The sequence below is a fragment of the Triplophysa rosa genome, linkage group LG2 (genome assembly GCF_024868665.1).
Source record: "Triplophysa rosa linkage group LG2, Trosa_1v2, whole genome shotgun sequence".
Classification (NCBI taxonomy): Eukaryota; Metazoa; Chordata; class Actinopteri; order Cypriniformes; family Nemacheilidae; genus Triplophysa; species Triplophysa rosa.
The window spans coordinates 3240535-3258574 of record NC_079891.1 but is presented as its reverse complement, the minus strand read 5'-3'; the positions used below and the strand labels follow the sequence as shown (position 1 = coordinate 3258574).

At 38.5% G+C, this 18040-nt stretch overlaps 1 protein-coding gene across 3 annotated transcripts in view; it reads left to right on the top strand.

Moving 5' to 3' along the window:
* pappab (pregnancy-associated plasma protein A, pappalysin 1b) overlaps positions 1 to 15050 on the top strand; it is a 67697-nt gene extending 52647 nt beyond the window's left edge. For 2 of the 3 annotated variants that reach the window (XM_057327675.1, XM_057327669.1), the window contains exons 19-22: positions 36 to 151; positions 4317 to 4388; positions 6068 to 6166; positions 10499 to 15050. In XM_057327675.1, the coding sequence (XP_057183658.1) occupies positions 36 to 151; positions 4317 to 4388; positions 6068 to 6166; positions 10499 to 10603 (392 nt within the window). In that variant the 3' untranslated portion in view covers positions 10604 to 15050. Of the gene's footprint in view, positions 1 to 35; positions 152 to 4316; positions 4389 to 4491; positions 4530 to 6067; positions 6167 to 10498 lie in introns of those variants that run through there. The other variant, XM_057327682.1, reaches the window with a different exon arrangement.
* Positions 15051 to 18040: the final 2990 nt, after the last annotated feature.

Sequence of the window (18040 nt, the reverse complement as noted above, 5' to 3'; positions counted from 1 at the left end):
TGGCTGATTGTAAACCCGTCTGTGCTGGTCAACAGGAGAGGAGTGCGAGGTGTCCTGCCGAGATGCCAGCAGCAGCGTGATTCTCCTGCCCGGCAACATGACCGTCCAAGCCGTGATGACAGACCACTGGTGGAACCCGCCCAAAGTTACGGTGCGTGCCACGTTTGGGTGGGCTCACTTTACATTACTGATGTAAATGTTTTTGTCTTCGGAGTTGTGGTCTCGGTTTCCAAATTTTAGTATATCTTTGGCCGATGTCACACACAGGATAAATATTTGAGGCCTGTTAATAATACAAGTCGAATCTTCCAACATGTTTATAATTCAGTGCCTGTATGTAACACTGTGTTGTGTTGTATAACGCCGGCGCGACGTAGCTTCTACGAAACCATCTCTAAAAAGCAAGGTTGTACCGTAAACACTTAAGGAGGTCAAAATAAACCTTTTGTGATGTAAACGCACTCCAGTCGCCGTCAGCATTGTGATTAATACTCAGATTAAGCATTCATCAAAAATGGAAATGACGGCGCGGTTTTAAAATCCAGTGTATCATCGCGTTTACCCTGACCGAAATAGAACCCTGCCCAGACCACACACACACTTACACTTACACTGGTGACTTTTGCGGTACTTTTGAAAGCAAGAAGCACTTTTAATGACAGAATGTTCATTTTCGGGTGCACTATCCCTTTAAGGCGCATTTTACAACCAGCCCCTGTTGAGGAAGCTTTTGTAACAATATAAGCAGACACAAACAGACCTTTTTATAAAGCACTGCCAGTGACGTGACGCATACGGCTTATTTGCCCATCTCGTTTCCTCAGAGCTTTAGACTGGACGTGAAGTGCTTCCAAAATACCGGGTGTTGATGAATGAATATACAAACCAAATGTTATTTTCCCTCAGAGTCCCTGTTTCGATTCAAAACAGCCCAACCGCAGAACTGGACAAACGAAGTGGTTATCGACCAAAGAATGCTTAACATGACAGCCTTCTGAACTGCTTTTGAACCATTGTCATATTCCAGATGGTGGTCTCCGTCCGTCATTCGGTGTATGACAGTAAATGGCCGGGGGTTGTTTTTCTCGCTGTAACGTTTTGAACAGTTCCTTTCACTCTCACGCTCCTCAGAGAAAAGGTATGATTTTATCGCGGTAGCAGACCGCGAAACGCCACGTGACTCCGGGGCCACTTAATTCGAATGACTCATTTCAAGTCATGGAAAGAGACAAAAATGCGCCCGATTCTTCCATATCTTTATGGAAACTGGTGATTTCATACTACATCTGTAACGCAAACAAGAAAACTGCGGCTAGGATCACCGGGGCCGCCCGCACAGGTCTCAAGGAATATCCATTTCCGTCTTCACTATGTCATCGATTTATATATGGACTCCTGAATGACATTTTCGGGTGACGTCATGCCCGCCAGCGGTTATGAGGTCGTCTGGCTTTTTCATTCCGTATTTGCATTTCTTCTTCTAGTGTTGTGGAGATTCTTTGGTGCGGTCTGATTGCTTCTCGTTCTTTTTCTGTGTGGTTTGCGCCATGTGGTTCTTTGCTTGATTATTTAGACTGCGTGTGGAACTTTAGGAAGCACAAAACAAATGTACCTCCTGCGTCTGGGAGCAGAGGAGACGTACATATTCCCATATTTATCTGCTGCAAATAAAGCAATTACTGTCATTTTGAGGACAACGTTTCGGAGTAGTTTTCTGAACTCTTCTTTACTATGTAGAGACTTGAAGGAGAGCATCATATGTTAGGGTTGTCACGATAACATAAATATATTATACGATACAATACCAGGTGAAGTATCATAAGATCACGTGGTATCGCCATGCTGTGCGATATTGTGGTTATTCATCGTTTAGATCTACAAAATGAACCACAATTTCCAAAAATAGATAAAAACATTTTGAATGCTTCATTAAGAAGAATGAATAACTGGTTATATGAAAAACTGAAGACCAATCATACAACAGGCATGAAGCAGTTTACATGAAAACATACTGTAGTTCACTTTTGTATTTACTATAGTGAACTGTAGTGTACTAAGATATATTACAGATATATTACTTATTTAATATACATTACAGTATTTTGTCGTTTAGTAATTTGATAAACCGTAGTAAATACTCGTTGTAAGGTATACTTGTTGTAAGACTCAAAAACACAATAGTGTCTGGGAATGTTACTACTGTACATTGGACTATAGTAAATGTTATATGAGTATACTGCAACATTTTTTATTTTTATATTATTGTGTGGAACTTATTCAATGTGTGACGTTCATCTATAGATGATTTTATCGGATGCATGCGTCGTCTGTAAGTTAACATCCGGGCTGTGTTTGGTTATAATTGGTGGTGGATGATGAGATTCCCCCTTCGATGTAAAGCGCTTTGAGTACCCAGAAAGGCGCTATATAAATGTAATGAATTATTATTATAATACAACAATTAATTTTACATTTAATTTGTATTATATATTATATTCCTGTATGACATATCGCTTTATTGCTCCCTGAACTCTCTGTAAGTCGCTTTGGATAAAAGCGTCTGCTAAATGACTAAATGTAAATGCAAATATTAATATTAATTGATATTACTATTTTATTATATAGTCATTGTATTAACTTAAAAATGGGGTAACACATGCAGTTTCTGCAAATCTCTACAGTAGTATTGCATACATCGTATCTTCGAAGAGTATTTAGTTTGATCAAATCTATAAAAGAGAGATCAGTTGTACGATTATTTCCGGAAAAAGACGAGCTGCTGGAGGCTGGCAGGGGAGACGGAACTACAACACGTGCACACAATACATCATCGTATTAATCCCTTCGTGTTGTTTACATTATGCACATACGCGCCGATTGCCAACAAAACACAGACATATGACTTAGTTTGACATAACGCGTGCAGTTAATGTACGGTATTTTTTAGCGCTGAGACCGCGCCATCTATCAATTTCAAACGATCTCCAAATCCAGCGTTATATCTATTGTTTATATAACATTCATCACCAAAATGCAGTGAGCAAGCAAACTTAGCTAAACTTCCGTCAGCCGAGTGAAGCGGCATTTTAACAGTGTAAAGAAGTCAGAGTGCATGAAATATCATGTTACCTCATCTTTAAACTAAAACAACTCAACAGTTATTTATTCTTTGCGGAAGTCTATCGGAAGTTACGCATTGGGCCACATAACGTTTGTTTATGTTGTTGCAGCTGAAATTGTCTATAGAAAAATATTATTTTAAATGTGTAACTAAAACGGCCTGTAAGTACTGGAGTCACTGAATTATTCACTTGATTCTTTCAAAACAGCTGCTTTATTAAAGAACGAAGCATGCGTCTCTGTGAATAGCTCATTTGAAACATCGACTTGTCCACTGAATTGTTTAGGAACGAATATTTTTAGTCCTTAAAAGGCACAACAGAAAGGCGAAGGCACTTAAAATGTTTTTTTAAATGCTTTCGCAAACATAAGTGTTCAAAAAAACGTTAATGCGCATATCGTCTCTGTCCTTACGAAACCTTGAATGTCCAAATTCTGTGTGCATACTGTGTTGTCAAAGTTGACCAGCAATTTTTCATACTTTTTATTGGTTAGATATTTGCAAAACCCAGTGACAAGCGTAAAGGGTGACTAATAATACTGACTCATGACAAAAACACGCAACATGGAGATGTGAGGTTTTTGCACGGCATGCACATTTCGTAACCTCACTCTCCGTAAATAAACGTGTCTTGCAAGCAGCCTCCAGGAGAGGTTGCTTCTTGACCATGTATTGAGAAACGTGTAAAAGGCCTTACTGTAAAAACGAGAATGCGTCTGTGATCAGATAGTATAAAAGTCTATTTAATACAAAACACACGTCGCCCCGTGCAGCCCGGGCCTGTGGAGGAACTATAAAAACAAGCAGAAGTTCAGGAGCAGGTTTAAATTAAGCCTCGAGTAAACAAGCCGCTCGGGCCCTTAGTGTGACACTGAATACTAAGTGTGCGGATGGCCACAGTTGGCCAGAAAGGCAAATGCCTGTTTTCTTAGAAATGTTCTGTTTACTCTGAGCCTTTCCATTCGCCGTTGAATCTGGAGTTCCCCCCAGACCGCGTCATTTCACCTCTCCAAACATCCACTCTACCTGTGTTAACCTATACCGGGGAACACTCCTGGAGTTTAATGACTCCCTTCCTTCAAACTTAGCTATTCCCAGACGAATCAATAAAGCCTTCATTGAATTCAACTCACAATTGAAGCACTGCTTTTAAAAATTGAGATTATTTACGCATAACTTTCTCTCTGTCGTATAGAATATGGTATGCACCATGGGACTCAAGTGGTACCCTAACCCAGAGGCTCTCCATTGCATCAAGGGATGTGAGGTAAGACCGACCACATATTCTAATTCTTGCTCATTTTTCACCATTTGTGTTTGCACGACACCATTTGCGTCAGAACCATTTGCGTTTCGTGTTCATCTTTCAGACATAGCTCTGAGCTCCACGCAGTCATGGAGGTCTGGCAGAGGTTTTTCTCTGGAACCTGACCTTGAGCAGTTGTTTCTGCCATCTTCTCACGCTCTTTGAAGTCAGATACATAAATAAACACGCTGTGCTTGGTGTCTTCCTCTCTTTCGCTCCTTGGACCAGTCTAGCCCGATCTGAGTCAGGTTTAACAAGGCCAACAAAAGCAGGCAAGGGGGATTTGTTACCACCTTTGTTTTGTTTTTAAGGCTAATTTGTTTTCTTTAGCGTTTTAGAGGAACCTGGAAACCTCATCTGGAGGGTATCACATTCCTGAAGAAGGAATGAGAAAATAGCGACTGTGTCTTCTCACAGATGGAGTTTTTTTGAGGAAGTGCTAATGTTAGCGTAAAATACAATGTACTGTACGTTCGCCAAAGAAAAGACTGAACCGACATTCCTAGATGTTTTGCTTTATGAGCATCTTTTGTTTTGTAGAACACGTGGTTCTTGCATTTCGACAACACTACCCTGAAAGTGCTCTTCGGCGTATCTAAAAACAAAAACATGATATTGAGCGCACTTTTCAATGTATAAAGTAAATGATATACGTTCGAATATAAAGAAAGTAAAGCATAAAATGGCAAAAACAACATACAGTAAAAGTAAAATAAGTGATCCATACCATTTCTGTACTTTTGTACCATAATTGTGGATTATTCTTTCGCACAGATTAGCTCTCTTTCAGACATTCACGAGAAGTTGTAAATTCCGACTTGTGAATGAATTTGAGTGAATGAATCCGTTGATTCAGGCCTCAAAACTCAATGACTCATTCACAAATCCGAATGATCAGGTTCTCCAGTTCAACTCACTGAACGAATGTTCGCCCTGTTATTTATTTACCCTCGTGTCATTCAAATGACTCTTTGTTCTACGAAACGCACAAATAAGGATATTTTGAGAAATGTCTCTGTGTTTTTGTGTCCGTACAAAGGAAGTCAGTGGGGGCCAAAATATCTCTGCAATCCTGTAGTATTATGGCAGCGAGGTGACCAGTCCATTTTTTGTAAATCTGGGCCAAACCTGCAGACTTTGGAGCCCACCTCATTCTGACCCAGTTTCAATGGGTGGTAATTAGCCGCCCTCTGAAAGCATTTGGGTCGGGCCAGAGAGATGATTTCAAACTGCAAAAGGTCACAGGTGTGTTGTGCAACCTTCTGTGCCTGTCAGGATGGAAATGTGTAGTAACTCCTGAGGGAGACACATAGAAGTTTAATAGGGCTTTGGTTTCCCCATTAAAAGCAGCCTCCTCCATCCACAGGCCCGGGAATACTAGCTCAATTTTTCCAGGGCAATATAATTGCAACAGACTCGAGTCTATGCGTCTATTTTTACACGGCGGTGGATGTATGCAAGTGTGAATAGTTGTCTCTTTCTTTCTTTATGAGTTTGTATTCATTCACGGATGGATGGGGGTTTATGGTGGAGCACATCGTTATTTGGCGTCGAGCCAGATTGTGATTGCGAAGATTATTAACGTATCGTGATTGATGAGGGAAGTTGTTTAGGTTTATATGTTGTGTTTTTGGCTTTAGCCTTTCATGGGGGACAACTACTGCGACGCCATCAACAACCGAGCATTCTGCAACTATGATGGTGGAGACTGTTGTCGTTCCACGGTCAAAACCAAAAAGGTGAGTAGTTTATCTATAAAATCATTAATAACGAATCAATGATGCCACTTTCTAACGCAGTGAAAAATGCAATGCTATTGTAAATACATTTACTTGTATGTAACCTCTACGTTTTTGTGTAATTACAAATAAACATTATAATTGTAAGCATTATATGCAAGATAATAATGGTTTAAAATGTAAGCTGTCGGGACTTGACAGAATACTGTATATCAGTTTGACGTCATTTGACTTGAATACACATAAAGTACGCAAAGAAACCTGCAATGTAATGTTTCAAACAGAGATGGCGATAGAGAGGCAAAAGTTATGGGTTGCAAATTTGAAATTGTATCCCTAATTGTTTTAGTTTAATTGGTTGTAAATTCATTATGTAAAGATAATTACAAGCTAAATTTAAAAATATAAACTGATTTGGAGACGAAGCACATATTTTAACACGTATTTATACATTTGAGATGAATATACAGTACATGTATATGTATATCTATATATGCTGTATATTATCTATATGTATAGTATACAAAATTTAGTTCAGTTTAATTGTACTGTAGTTTTATTCCTATTTTGAATTAGCTTTTATTTTTATCATTTTAGTTCTTTATAGTAATTTTACCAGAAGTGTTTTATTAGTTTTAGTACTTAAGGCACTTTAAAATGGCAGTGGTGATATACAGTACTCATGAATATTGGTAAATAAATTAGTAACCTTATCAAAAAAACTTTTCATTAAACACCTCAAAAGAAACTTTATGGCGATGTGATGTACTCAAGACAATATCCAATGATTGTATGAAGAAAATGAAGATAAAGTTGTCTGAATGAACTGTTTCCCCAGCAGCAGCCAAACATATATGAAATAGTAGCTGGACCTTTTCTTCACTCGCAGAAATGACGTAAACACACAAGGACGAATGACATAAACCTAACATTTACCACTAAATCTGATCCGAATATAAATCTTTATCGTGGACTTATCGTAGTAAATCTGGGCATGGCGAGAATGTGGTTTTACGTGGTATTTTGCTCATTTTTCACCAAAATAATATTCTGGGAAGTGTAGTACAGCATATAAAATGAAGTGTGTAATTGCTATTATTATTATAGATTTATATTGTTATGCAGGGCAATACATCTTGTGTCGTAATTATCTTCATGGAGAGGAAACCTTTAAGGGCACCCACGTTACCCACGATGCATTGTAGGCATTGCAGATGAACCGTTTTGTTTTGTTTTCCAAATCCATGGCAACAAATGGTAGCATATATATTTCCATATGTACTTTCGCCTCACTTCAGAAGAAATGCACATATTTCATCTTGAGCGGTAAAGATCCTGAGCTCCACAAAGGCCTGTGTTCGATTCTCTTTAAAAGAACTTGTCATCTTCCGCCCTCTTTCACTTGATCCTCCGTTGCTTTTTCCTTGAGCAAGTTTCCCTGGCTGCCAGAAAAAGTACGGCTCTCTTTTGACAGACCAAGAATGAAGTAACTTCTCCAAAATTACAACAGCGAACCCTGGAAGCACGCTGGACCGCTTCACCATTGCGCTGTGCCAAAATCAAAAAGACTGGCGTGTGTGATGACGCATTTCCCGGCAGAATACACAGCTTGTTGTGAAAGCCTTAGAAACAACGTTTGGAAGTGGTCTGCTAACTTTTACAAAAACAGTTGTAAATCATATCTGAACTTGAGTGGACCGTTTACACACCCCAGTGGATTACCAAAGCAAATACTACAACAAACTACCTGCTGTCAATAAACACACAATGTTTTTTCAAACTTAAGGATATGAAGTGGTTTGTCTATTTGCCTTAACTATACAAATTTGGGTACCATCCAACTCCCCAGAACATTTAGTTGTATTTAATATGCACTTTATTATTAACATGACGTTAATACCAGTGTAAACTCTGTCCAGATGTGACCTTTTCAACATTTTTGTATGAATTCAAATGTGTTCGTATCACCTGAAAGCAAATTAAGCCGTGTAGCTGTTAAAGATCATCAAAATAACCTTAAAGAGGTCACAAAGATCTAAGTTTTACAGGTCATGCCGAATAGCTCCGAGATGATGTTTTGATTCATAAAGTTTGATGGTTTATTGGATTTAGTAAACACAGAATTTGGTGTCCCCACTGAAAGGCTTTCTCTGAAGTTCTTTGCACTGCGTGTGTTTTAGTGCTCTCAGGACGAAGCTGTTTGCATTGTTTGGTTGGAAGGACGGCGTGTTTTTCAATCCAATGTTCCAATAAGTCATAGTATACATTGCTTGTGTTTGTCAGCCAAGGTGTTTTCCTCCCAAATGCGCCATCAATAGCGGATCACCGCCCTCGCGGGGCCTCGGAGCAATTAGGAAAAACCAGCCAGGGCTGCGAGCAGACAGAAGAGCAACATTGACACAAAGCATCCTGTTGGTTTGTTGGGCTTGAAGATGACCAGGTTTTGAATCTGTGCCGGCAATGATGAGGTCTTCCGTTTCGGGGGGTGAAGTCATGGGGGAAGAAGTGAATTCGGTGATGCGTTAAGTGGAAAGAGATGATAAACAATCTTTTCCGAATTGAACCCAAATTTAAACCTAGAGTGAAGTTGTCTGCAGGAAGATTTCGACATTTTTATCTCAAAAAGACAAACTTTTTAATAAGCTTCATTACATTCCCCAAATGAAACCTTGTGGTTGCTGACCTGCGAATATTTCCAGAAACGATTGGAGGAATCGCAGACTGTCTGCTGACTGGCCCGATGACATCACCATTGAGAAGGTCACATGTTTTGAGAACATTCCGTGGTTGCAAGGTTTGCCAAATGAAAGGTGCCCTGACAGCTCAGCTTACTGTCAAAATCTTACTGCAGAAATCTCGAGCTTCCTTCTTTCAAGCCTGTGTCAGCTTCAGCGTTTGAGTTTTGTGAAATGCTGAAATAGTGTAAAGTATTGTTTATTTACAGTTTACGCACAGTGCCGGTTCTTAGACATTACTACTTGAATGTAAATTCATATGCAGATATTTGCGCTTAAAATGATACAAATCCACCTTTTGTATATTTTAAACAAAGGCATTCGTTTCAAAAATCGCCAGGTGTTGAGAAATCCCTGCAAAAGCGCACAGTAGGTTTTCCACGAAAGATTTTTGTTTTGCTGCGTTTCGTTTGTTTTCCCTGGAAGCTGTTCAGGGATGACCGAGGGCAGCGAAAACATTGTGAAGACGCATACAGTCAACAACTGGAGAAGTGTTGGTCGGCTGAAATGAGGAGCGTGGCGGTGGAGGGAATGTTGTCAGCCAGAGTTTGTAGGCTTCATGAATGGACTAGATTTACAGTTGGGAAAAACCCCTACGGTGGTTGGGGACACCGAAAAGGGAAAGCCTGTGTGTTTCACAGGGCAATGAGAGGCCATTCCCCGAACCCCCCCCCACACCCCCCCAAGCTCGCCTTACACAAGAGACCTCTTGTTGCTTTAGCCATATGTAGTTTGGATTTTAACAGTAGCTGTGTTTACATGCGCTCATTTTCGTCAGTCCATAGGATTTCATTTACGAAAGCACAGTTTATGTACTGTACATCTTAAACATTGCACTCGATTCTGATGGTTGTTTATGACTGTATGTATATATTCTAACTAAAATGACTGTGAAAGCATAGCGTCTGCGGTCGGGTTTACGCTATATCTCTCTTTTTTGTATATAAAACAAAGTGTGATATCTTTTTGCACAATAGAATTAAATTGATCTTGATTTAATATTTGTAAGATATTTTAGATACCTAAAAGAATACAAAATTACAAAGTTATAACAAGTTTTTCATTTTTTTCACCATCTGCGCAAGGTAATTTAGAATCTGACTTAAAAAAATACTTTGAATAAAGCTTATAATTATTTTAAATTTAATGTAATAAAATGTGCATTTGATCAGTCATACTTTTTTTTAAGTTTCTATAAATGTTATGTTAACACATGCAGGCAAAATAAATATATATAAAGTGGTGTGAGGTAAATAATGTTCCATGTGTCATGTGTTTTTATAAACTTTTTATGAAAAATGCTATTTTTTTAACGCAGACATTCTGTTGTTGTAATATTATATTTTTTACAAGTATTATATTTTTAAATAAACTACATATTCTGGGTGCTGGCTAGTAACTGTAACTGTAATCATTTTTGTTACGGTGTGACTGCAGGTTGTGTGGTTAAAATCACTGTAGTTTATCTAAAACGTAACTTTCTTTCATTGAAAAGGAAGGTGAGATGCCGTGCATTGCAATAACAGATCAGCGCCATGCTGAATGTGTCATCTAACTTCCTTGAGCTCAACCCACTTTGATGTTTCGTCTGCGGCAGGTGATCCCGTTCCCAATGTCATGTGACGTTCGAGGAGACTGTGCATGTCGAGACCCCCACGCCCAGGAAAACAACAAAGGATTCCGTCACCGGTTTATCGGCTGAGCTTCGAGCCCCCTCGGTGGCACCCAGGGGCCTGATGGGAAATCATTCCTCAACATGCTGCTTATCAGAGGGTCTCTCCACTCACACCACACTCCAACATACCAGCCATCATGCCCTTGTTTCCTTATCCAACAACAACCTATGAGGGTATGACACTCAACCTCAAAAAATGAATTAACCACCAAACCGGGATAAAAAAGTGGAAGTTTTACCAACGCATCCAATGGTAATAGCAACTGTAGATGTCGTCAAACTTGGGCTTAAACAAGCCTGTGCTGACAGTTTCGTTCCTTTATGTTTGCTTTAATTGACCATTATCTGGGACCACCTAGCTGACTGTTTATCCGTTCGCTGTGTCTTTTCATGTCAAGAGTTCTGTTTTTTGGCATTTTTCGAACACAAAGTAATATGAAATCCAAAAAAGAGACGGGCTGAACACAAATAGCTCGCACTCTTCCGAATGTTTGGGCTGCTCTCACAACCGTAACGAAAATCTAGCTGGCGACCTCGGCGCCTCTATGAGACGCAGAGGGATGATGGGAATGTTTCACGGCACTAGATGTACGAGTGCAGCTGCTGTGGCCCTAAATCACAAAACTCGTAGATCGGCAAGAAATGAAGCCGAAAATCATCAGCGGAGGTGTTGATCCTGTGAGTTACAACCCCAGTTGCTGTTCGTTTTGCTGTTTTTGAGTGGACAGTTTGTAGTTTAATGTATCACAATGTGCTGTCTCTGCTCAAAATGCATCTTTACAGCATATCACACCGCTTTAAAGACAAATACACAATCATGTTAAAGCTGCTATTGCACATTTAAAGGGACAGTTCACCCCAAAAAAAATCATTGTTCATTCACCCTCGTCAATGGGTGCCAATGTTGTTTGGTTACCGACGTTCTTCAAAATATCTTCTTTTGTGTTCTGCAGAGGAAAGAAAGTCATACAGGTTTGGAATGACATGATGGTGAGTCAATGATGGAAGAATGTTCATTTTTGGGGTGAACTTTCCCTTTAAGCATTATGATCAGGAGTGCTGTTGTACTGAATATTAGCATGGCTGTGAGTCAGCCGTGCACGATATTCAGTAAGACAGCATTGCTCATTGTACAGTCTTGTCTATCAACAAATTATATATCTTGTATTTTGGACTACGTTTGGCGTTACGTTTTTATTTAGCCAATGAAATGAATGCCGAAGGAAGATAGGACAGAGTATGTGAGTAGAAAGGCTGAGCATTCTGTAATTATCCCAATCCAGATCCACTCCGAGTTTTCCCACTGCCCATTTGATCTCAAGATGGCTTTATATTATTTGAAAAAAACGACAAAACAAGCATTTAACAAAGCCGAAGAACCAATGTTTTAAGTTATGAACATATATCTTGTTATGCCAGTTATATTTTATTGTGTAGAAATTGTGAGTGGGGAAGCACAAAGTTTAAAAAAAGTTGAGTAAAAATCCATATACTAGAATTCCATAAAACATTTGTAACTCCAAGCTAATTCAGCTCCTCGCAGCTGAATTTTGTGCATTCATCCATTCATTCGTTTCAAGTAATGAAAGCAACGTAACATCCGATGGCAGTCTGTTCGGCCGATGAGATTTGAAATACAACCAAACTTCCCCGCCCATCCAAATACAATAATAGGAGAAAGAGCTCGACCCCAAGAACTGGAAAAATGAGTCGGTTTGATCACGGTAGAAGTCGGGAGACAAAACTACGTTTAGAACTTCTTGAAAATAGTCAGTCAGCATTTTCTCGTTCATGATCCGAAGTACTGTAGTCACAAAGTTGACCAAAATGAATCAATAAAAAATTACATTTTGTTATTTATATCTCATTATACCCACACAAACAACATCATTACTGGATAACTGTAAAGCGTGTGTAGTTTCACCGCAGTGCGCAATTACAGTATAATCGCACACATTATGTTTTTTATAGAAGTCGAATGCCCAGTGTTAAAGTGGTGCTTACCGTCCCTAGTCTGATCCGGCGTACTGTTACCGCTCATTAGCTTATAATATCCACACATCGCTCCAAAACAAACCATTTGTAGATATATGAGAAACTGCGAACAGGCTTCGGAGCCTTTATCACCGGCTCCCTTGGCTCTTAAAGTAAATCTGAACGGCATCTTCCTCCAGAGAATACGTTAAATATGAAGTGAAAAACAACAACAGCTGTCGTGTTGTTTTACAGCAAGGCCGTTTATCCAACCCAGAACCGGTCGTGCCAGAAGTTATTTCAACGCGATTAACGTCTAACAATAAATGTATCAAATACTATGTTTTGCAGGACCTTCTGTGTGCGTATGTTAAAAATGTCTGTAGCGATCAGTATTTTTATCGTTGACCACAGTCGCTGCACTTGTCTTTGTATAGTCGTTTTATTGACGAAATAGGAATAAAAAGAGAGAAAACGTTTACCGTAATAAGCTGCTATGGTCAGACAGGTTATAGTAATTGTAGAATTAGCGTTTTAGCATCATGGAATAGTACTTTATACTGTGGTGTTTTTTGTTTTGGTAATGGATTCTGTTTACTACCTTTGGCTGAAAGCTTAGATAAACGAAGACGGTCAATAAAAACACCATTCAACCTGCGAGAGCCACCTTCAGTGTAAAGATCATGTCGTATTTAATCTGCATAGACGTCTTCGTTGCTAGTATTTAACTGTATGTTATTGCATAGTAAATGCTGAAATACTGCTGCTTTAATACACGCATCACTTGGAGAGAGTGCCTAGAACAAATACAGTATATATGTGCAATCTTATGAAGCAGTAAACAACCGGTTTCAATCTTCACTTACGTACGATCGTTCCACGTGTAGGGGTATCGTACGCAAACGGCCGTCTCCTTTTCTGTCCTTTTTTCCTGGAAATGTCTCTCTTAAAGCCATGAAAAACAAATTTGTTGTTTGGTGAACACGTTTGAAGAGAAACCGTTCAACAGTCTACTGTAAACTAAACAGGATCTTTTTTTGCTGTACTGTACCTCATGCCTGTAATGTTTGCTGCTTATTCAGTATTTTAGTTATTTAAATCTCTTAGCAATATACGATGTTGTAAATAATATAATTATTTATTAAAAACGTCTTTTTTTGTTTATTTATATTTACACGGTTCATCTAAGTTATTTTTATATGTCTCCAGTGTTATTTGGTGGGATCAAGTCTTGTTTTCTTGCTGTTAGAAAGTAAAGGTCTGGTTCTACCGCAAACAAGCAAACGTTTTTACGGCCACTCGACTTGTACGAGAGTAATAAATAAGTCTTTGATGCACAAGGAAAACGTTATAGAAACGTCACCTTTGGAAAGTTGTACAAAGCCTTCCTTTGCTGTATTGACTTCCACCCGTGTTTTACATTCCATATGTTTGTATATTCTGGCAAAATTGGTCGGCGAGGTCCCGTTTCCAGTCGCTCGGTAGATACGTTGAAGCGGTCTTGTGGTTTTGTGTAAATAGTAGAATAGGCGAGAGAAACTGAAAGACCGCTTGTGGCGGCTGACGTTCGGCCACGTATAGAAGAGCCTCGTGCATAGATTCGGAGCCTTCGTCACGTTCATCCATTCAGACCTCAACGAACCATGTCCTGTTTTATATACGTGATTGTGATTTTGAAGGTTTATACGTTCAGATTTCACGTGTGTGTCGTGCTTGCCATGTGTAGAACAAAACAACCCGAAGTCACTTTGCATTCTCAGACGGTTTCAAGCATAGAAAAAGGTTTTTATTTTATAGCTGACATTGTTTAACATCCTCGCGTCAGTTCAGCATGCTTTTATCAGGTCCGATGCCCTGAACTTTACAGTTGCATGATTAAAACCGTGTTCCCAGACTTTGTTGTGTAACATTTTGATGGTGTGCTACCTCCGTCAGAGTAGTATAGGAGAATGTGTGTAGATGTATTTATCCTAAAGTTTATTGCGGTGAGAGATAGAACTTATCCAGAACATTCATTTTGTTTTTTTAATTTCTTTCCAAACCTTCATATCCAATATGTTATATATTATTTGTTACAGTATATATTTTTTCACGAGAGTGTTCTTTGTTCGTTCTTTTAAATGACCTGCTCCGTATTATACGTCATGGTTTGGTCTCCATATTCTTCTGCGACTGCACTGACATAAAAATCAAGACCAGACATTATACGGCCTGACCTGTTTTTCCTTCTCTGTGTTTCTGAAAAGCGACCCTGCGCAGGGTTCAGTTTTTACACTGATGGTTTCCATAATGAGCACTGGTTCGAATCAATAAACCCACTTCTCTCAGTATACACACTTTATGCACTGTTTAGGGCACTTACCACAATCCTGTTGTAATAACCCATTGGTTTTTACCATTTGTCAATTTTCATGAGTATCTTGTGAGCATTTTGCCACTGTTGTCTGTTTTTATATATGTATCTATACACTGTAAAAAATGATTTGTTGTTTTTTGTTGTTTCAACTTAAAAAAATAAGTTACCTTGTTGCCTTAAAATTTTAAGTTAGTTCAACTTAAAAATATTAGTCAACACAACGAGTTTGCAACAAATTCATTAAGTGAACTAATATTTTTAAGTTGAACTAACTTAAAATTTTTAGGCAACAAGGTAACTTATTTTTTTAAGTTGAAACAACAAAAAACAACTAATCATTTTTTACAGCGCAGACATTGACAGATTTTTCCGCCATTTATGTGACGTTCCCTGGCAGTGACACATTTTTGGCAGTCTATGTTTTCTTTAAGGGGCCCTGTTAGGCATCTTCTAAAAAGGAACAGCATCCATGGATACAAAAGCAGCAAATACTTTACGGTTTATATAACCGTTCTGAATCCAATCTAGACGAAGTACCCACGTTTAGAGTAAGCTGCAGAAGCATCTTTAACTACACTGTAGAAAACAATTAGACTGCAAATTTAGTGTAAAATAACGTAAAAAACATTTTACTTTACAAACCTTTTCATTTTTTTATGTTATTTCCGGGTACCCAAGCTGCTGGAATATTAACTTTTTTGTTTACAGTGATTGCTTTTTGTTCGAGATTGCACATCAACTTTAAAAACATATACAAATAGCTATACACTGTTTCAAAATATAGCCTACAGAAATGGACTTTGTTTTCGGAGTTATTTACAGTATGTGTACTTTTGATCACAATGCAGAACACACTTGTTGTGTTAAACTAAGTGCTATAAAAACCCTTAAAATATCCTTTTAAAAGTTGATGCCGCTAACATTGTAAACTTCAGCAAATCCAGTGGTTTGGTTGTACTTTAAAGCTCTCATATTCGTTTGGACAGAAGGAGTGGACCAGACGGGCCAAGTCAGGGCATTTGATAAAAAGAATGGTACAAAAGTGTGCTGCGAAAATTACTTCACCTTTAAGTTAAAGACCCATATAGGAGAATATCTCATATGGGTCAAAGGAACAAGTGGCATTTTTATAAGAGGTCTTTATTCGCAAATGTCACGGATGGTTTTAATGCCATTCTGTTGGAAGTTAAATGGGCTCTTTTAAAAAACGGTAACCTATACCCCTGAAAGCGCCTCAAGAGTGCACATTTCCATTTGAGATGGATCCTGTTTTTATTATGTCTTCCATAAATCTTTAATAACGTGTCTCAGTTTTTTCAGCTCCACCGTTTATTGACAGGTCTTTGTGTTTCGCCGTTTGTTGTTGTTTCGCTTGTGTTCTGGACTACAAAGCGTGTATATCATAAATCATAGATGACGAAGCTGTTTGCATCTGTGTATTGTCTGCCCACGGTAGGAGCAATGGGAGAGTACGAGCCCAAAATAGAGCTTCATTTTCCAGACACCATCCCAGCTGCTAAAGGATCGACACTGAAGCTGGAATGCTTTGCTTTGGGAAAGTAAGTATGATGCAGGCAGGTTCAATGACTTGCAACACCTCCCAGTTGAGACAAATAACTTCTTATTATTCTTTCTTACCAGTCTGTCATGAAACCTGGGGTTTGTATTATTTTATTAAAGGTAGATTTATTTTCGTGTCAATATGGAATTATCTTGTTGTCAGTTCTCTTTTTATAAGTGAGAGACTGTGGCTGTCACTGTACATTAGATGAGTCAGTCTCTGTAAAACTACACCTGTCACAAAAATGTAAAGATACGTTGGATGTTGTTCTTAATTCTGGTTCCTATTGCTGCTTTAGTGTCTAAATGCACGGAATTTTCAACAAACCTGTCACCACATAGAGTTGTTTTTACTAAATGTTGATCGATGACACAAGTTATGACAGATCTTTAGTAGACGGTTGTTCAAAAACATCGGAGAGGAAACTGAAAAGTGTTGAAATAAAATTGTATATGCAATCTTAGTAATTATAAGTTAGAGTATATGAATTTGACAGGATCTATATCTTTTTTACAAGTAAACATTATGGTTAACTGTGAAAAGGTTTTGTATCATTATGTTCCAACATTTAAAGAGATATGCTTTTAAAAAATAGCTAGACAAAATTCTGTCATTATTTATTCACCCTCATGTCACTCAAAATCTATTTGTGACTCTTTCTTCTGTGGAACACAAAAGAAGATATTTTGAGAAATGTCTTGGTGGTTTTGTGTCCACATAGTAGAAGTCAATAGGTGTCAATGTTATCTTATTACCAGCGTTCTTCAAAATATCACAATATCTTTTGTATTTTGTATGTCTTTTTCATTTTTGGGTGATTCTCTTTCAAATTTGAGCTATGTTGCACATAATAGTATAGGCATCGATTTGCACACTGTTCAATTGAAAAATGTGAAGTATTGTATTAATGAAGTATCTAAATTGTAGTCTATTGTTTTGTGTATAAGTGCATAAGAGTACATCCTCGCTTAATTATAACATAATATATTAATACAGAAATTGCGCTCAGCACTTCAGGTTCGCTCTTAATGCGGTTTACCGTCTGTCAAGGAGGATTTTTAGGAAAGGCTTTTGACTATAATGTCCTGCTTTGCAGAGTGCAATGACCCATAAGATTTACTCCTTAAATAGTGTGGAAATGGAGCTGGAAGCTTCTTTTCAAAGCAGGGCAGAAGGCTCGGCACTTAGAAAGAGGCAAAATACAGGTTTTCAAAGAGCTGGAGATGATAGCTTTTGAGATTATACAAGAAGCACATCACCCCAGATCCAAACATGAATCAGATCTATTCACACGCACATTTCCCTAATAGGGTACAGCTATAAAGAAGTGGAGGGAAATTGATTTCTTTTAACGGAGCTAAATGTTTCCTTAAGCTACAACACTGGAATTTTGCTTTGGAATTTGTCACAGATGGATTTTTGTGAGGTAGGAAAGTGCGTTTCCAAGGAGATTAGTGTTTTAATGGTAGTTTTCTGGTTCCGCAGTCCAGTTCCTAAGATCAGCTGGAGAAAAACCAGCGACGCCCCGTTTCCAAGCAAAGTCAAACTGAAGAATTCCAATGCCATTCTGGAG